The 4,619-nt window shown below is 54.3% G+C and overlaps 1 protein-coding gene across 1 annotated transcript; it reads left to right on the plus strand.

The window, feature by feature from the left end:
- Positions 1-502: 502 nt before the first annotated feature.
- Positions 503-3,886, plus strand: COL26b_014406 (uncharacterized protein; the record flags this gene model as incomplete). The annotated part of the gene is made up of 2 exons (XM_053186977.1): positions 503-3,501; positions 3,550-3,886. 2 exons carry the CDS (start codon positions 503-505, stop codon positions 3,884-3,886), a joined length of 3,336 nt encoding a protein of 1,111 aa, XP_053029078.1.
- Between the last annotated feature and the right edge of the window lie 733 nt (positions 3,887-4,619).

A 4,619-nucleotide genomic window follows, 5' to 3' on the forward strand; every position in this document is an offset into this window, starting at 1 on the left:
TGTTGGGGAAGGTGGGGCCAGGTCGCGGGGTAGGGAGAGAGATTTGGCTCCAGTGGGTTCCGGCGGCCTTCGCGCAGGCTTTTTGTGCTGCGTCAGGCCCTCGCCATAACGGAGAGTATCGACGTGTCGCGACCATCCCTCACGCAAGAGTAACGCGTGCTGTGAGCTTCTCTTGTCCTTTGGTCCTATTTCCCTCCGGAAAAAGGTTTGCGTGCCGTCCGCACGGCAGCCGTCTCGTTTCCGGGCCGCCTCGCCTGAAGGTATCTCTCGACTCATCAACGACCAGTCCAAGCCCCGCTGCCGATTCAACTGCGTCTCCTTCGTATCGCCCGGTCTTCGCAAGTTTGGCCATCGCCATAAGCGACGGCGTGGAATCCAGTGTATTGCCTGCAATTCTTGAGCAGATTTCCCGACGATCATCACGGCCGCCTGCATCGGTACTCAGTCTCCGCTTCCTTGCTCTCGCCGAAACGGGATTGAAAATCGTCGCGCGTCTATCATCATGGAGGTTTTCTTGAATAACATTCCTCAGCAGCTGACGGATCGGACTCTGGAGAAGCAGCTCGAGCCTTATGTGACTGCACTTGGCATCAATACATGGTCGTGCTCTGTCAAGCCGGGTGGTAAAGTTGGCTGGATCACATTTTTACACCGGGAAGGCGGCGCAGCCTTTCTGCGACGCCATGGCGAGCAGCCACTCCCGGATCAGACGACTAACGGTCATGTAGACGGCCAAATTCCTTCTTCCAAAAAGACACAACGTCCAAATACAAGAGCTAAACTTCAAATTCTGGGAGCTCCCGTCTTTGCCCGAGAAAGCCACAAAGCTCCGGATCCCTTCCATCTCAAATGCCTCCTCCACCGTCTCCAAGAAAAGCCTAGGGCACAGAACCGACATGAGGAGCCCTTTTCTAAGGGAACCGTTACGTTCGACGCCAAGCATGTTGCATGCGGTCACAACTCCTTTCGAAATGACCGCAAAGCCTTGACATTTGTCGAACAGTACCGCCTCGGTGGCGAGGCCACTGCCAGGTTCGGCAAGAAAATGATCATCTTGAAGTTCAGAAGCGGCGTCAAGGCCGAGATGGCTTACTCTTCTGTTTACGAGCTGATTCACTCCTCTCCTGGCACGATCACCCTGGTACTTTCTGAACCACCCAAGTTCTACCGCCCGGGTATCGGACTCGACGAGCGGCTGTCCCGACTGACGCTCGTGAAACCGAATTTCCATCAAAAGAAATCCATACGCTGCACCAACCTTCCGGGCGCTCCCCCGAACTTCAACTGCGCCGGCGAATGTCTGGTGTATCAATTTAGTGCCATGGATGCGAACTTGGACGACAAGATGATGGCGCTGCGGAACCGCGGGCTGTTGAACATCGCTCACTTCCATATGGCTTACGACGGAAGCCCAGCGCCTGGGACGGTTGACCACCGAAGCTCGTGGGAGATCTTCTACAAATGCTTAACGCGTTTGGGAACAGAAACGGTCCTGCCGTTCCGCGTTCTGTTTTTCATGCAGTCCCTAGTATGGAACAATTTTCTACATCCCCGCGTGGCTTACGACTTGCTGCTCAAAATCGAGATGCTCTTCAGAGAAGCAAGAAAAGCGAGGCGCCCAGAACCCATATCTGAGCAGACATTCCAGAATCTCCGCGATGGGTCTCGGGATTGTCTACCTTTCCCGACTCACGACACCCCTCCACACGTCTTGTATCCGGATGAGATTCTGAAATATCTACTTGAAATGGAAGAACGTATGCGAGCTGAGGATGACTACAGAACTACTCTATACGGTGCGGATGTGTCCCATCACCAAACGTGGGTCTTCAAAGCCATGGTGACGCCATTCAGGGTCACCCTTCATGGGCCCGAGATTGAACCGCTGAACCGCATCCTTCGCAAGCATCAAAAACATACAGATTATTTTATGAGAGTACAGTTCTGTGACGAGGATGGCACCGACCTCTGGTTCAACCCCAAGATTGACTACCAGGAGGTCTTCCAGCGTTACAAAGCCGTGCTTAACAGGGGTATCCAGGTCGCCGGACGCATATACCAGTTCCTCGGCTTCTCCCACTCTTCCCTACGGTCTCATGCAGCCTGGTTTATGGCCCCGTTCGTCGATGGCAACGGCGATATGCAGTTGTACCACAACATCATCAAAGCCCTCGGCGATTTTGAGCACATCCAAGTTCCAGCCAAGTGCGCCGCCCGGATCGGGCAGGCATTTTCTGAGACGCCAGCGTTCATCTCACTCAATGACTGTGACATACACGTTCGGGACATCCCTGACATCAAATCTTGCCTCGGAGGCGACGAGCGTGTCTTTAGCGACGGGGTGGGGACCATTTCCAAAAAGGCTCTTGAACTGATCTGGCCTCGTTTGCCGCGAGGGTCCCTCATTCCCACCTGTCTACAGATCCGATGGGGCGGCGTGAAAGGGATGCTGTCACTTGATTCGAGACTTCCTGGTCGCGTCATATGCATCCGACGAGAGTCCATGGAAAAGTTTCCGAGCCGAGACACCGAGAACCTCGAGATTTGTGATGGCGCGTCGAAGCCGCTAAAAATGGTGCTCAATCGTCAAATGATCAAGATCATGGAAGACCTGGGCGTCCGCAATGAATTCTTCCTCCGGTTGCAGAAGGCGGAACTTGACCGGCTCCGAGCTGTTACCGCGGACGCATACAACACCGGGACCTTCTTGCATGTGCAAGGCATAGGGCTCAACTTCTTCCTGCCAACATTTATCAAGAGCCTAGATCGATACGGTATCGACTACAGGGGCGACAGCTTTCTGCGGGCAGTAGTGCAGAATGTTGTTCTTCAAGAACTGCGATTGCTGAAACATAAAGCTAGAATCCCGGTCCCGAATGGCGTCACGGTCTTCGGTGTGATGGACGAGACTGGCTTCTTGAGAGAGGGAGAGGTGTACGTCGCGTATGATACGTACCGACGCCCCGGAAGGACCTCCGTCGATGGATCACTCAGAGACGGCCCCGTGCTGGTAACGCGGTCGCCCGCCTTGCATCCCGGGGACATCCAACTAGCTAGATCCAGAACACCCCCTCCGGGCCACCCGCTGCGAGACTTGCGCAACTGCATAGCCTTCAGTCAGTCTGGAAAGCGCGACCTGCCCAGCCAGTTAAGCGGTGGTGATCTCGATGGTGACCTCTATAACGTTATCTGGGACAGAGACGCCATGCCAGGTGTTACCTACAATGCTGCTGACTACCCCCGCGTGACGCCGGCGGCCCTCGGCAGAGCGGTCCAGAGGGAAGACATGGCCAACTGGTTTGTCGACTTCATGCAGTCGGACTGTCTCGGACTGATCGCGACGAGGCATCTTGTTTTGTCAGATCAGAACCCTGACGGCACACTCAGTGATGCTTGCCTCACACTTGCTGGGCTGCACTCGACGGCCGTCGACTTTTCCAAAACTGGTATCCCGGTTGACCCGCGAGAGATACCCAAGGCTCCGAGATTCCGCCCAGACTTGTGAGTAGTACCACCTAACGAGTGCGACTACCATTGATTAGACCCTAGTCTGGCGCCTGCTCCGCCTGCGCGCATCTTCAACCGAAGCGAGATCGAATTCCTGGCTCCCGAGAACCCCACGGATGAAGACGAGGAGGAAGCTCTACCAGCACACCAGTACTACAAATCTGAAAAGATTTTGGGTGTCCTCTACCGGAATGTGGACGAGAGGCAGATCTGGAATGAGGACATCCGGCGTATCGTTGACAGAACAGGTCCTTCGGTGTGGGAGCAGTTTGCGGGGCTCATGCACAGAAAGATATACGACTATAGCAGTGGCAGAGTGACATGGAAGAAAAGACAAGTCGAGGCCCGAAGGCTTCGCGACGTGTTGGATTCACCGTAACCCATTCGATGTCTGCTTGCTAACGAAACGCCAGGTACGAGGATGCCGTCGCACAGGCCCAGAGCACGTACTCAGACAACCACGTAAATCGACTGTCTGAGATCGAAGTTTTCTGTGGCTCAATCTTCAACAAGTCTGGCGCTCAGACAAGGTGGCAAAAAGACAACTCGAAGAAGCTCAAGGCGGATTTCGATCGTTTATCCGAGTGGCTCGTAATCCAGATGCGACGCAAATCCCAGAATACAGAACAAGAAGAAGTTTTCGTCAGCAGCAGCAGCAGCCAGAGACCGCTTCTCGAAGATGACCCAGTCGCCCGTGCTTTGGCACCGAACAGAGAGGCTTTGGAATTGTCGTACTCTTGTCTGGTCGTAGGGATGACGCAAAAGGCCAACAGCGGCGATCTTGGAAGCGAGACGCAGTTGGAGAGTTTTAAAGTGATTGCCGCCAGCGTTCTCTTGAGAGAGCTCACAGAGCTCGCGAATCGGGTGGGAGGCGGTAATTTGATTGCTCCAAGTAGTACACATGAAAGTTTGGGCGGCGGATTCATCGGAGTAGGCTCTGGGCCGGCAGCAACGTACGCATACAACGGGTTTGATGTAGACGTTGGCCAGTACCCTAATTACGGATATAGCAAACATCTGTGAGATATCTAGAGTTGGCGGGCTCAATCCCGCCGGCAGAGGAAATATCAGGGCTGCTGAAGTTGATAGGACGACACTCATTGAGACAGCAA

This window comes from Colletotrichum chrysophilum (genome assembly GCF_026319265.1).
Source record: "Colletotrichum chrysophilum strain AFK26 chromosome Unknown scaffold_370, whole genome shotgun sequence".
Classification (NCBI taxonomy): Eukaryota; Fungi; Ascomycota; class Sordariomycetes; order Glomerellales; family Glomerellaceae; genus Colletotrichum; species Colletotrichum chrysophilum.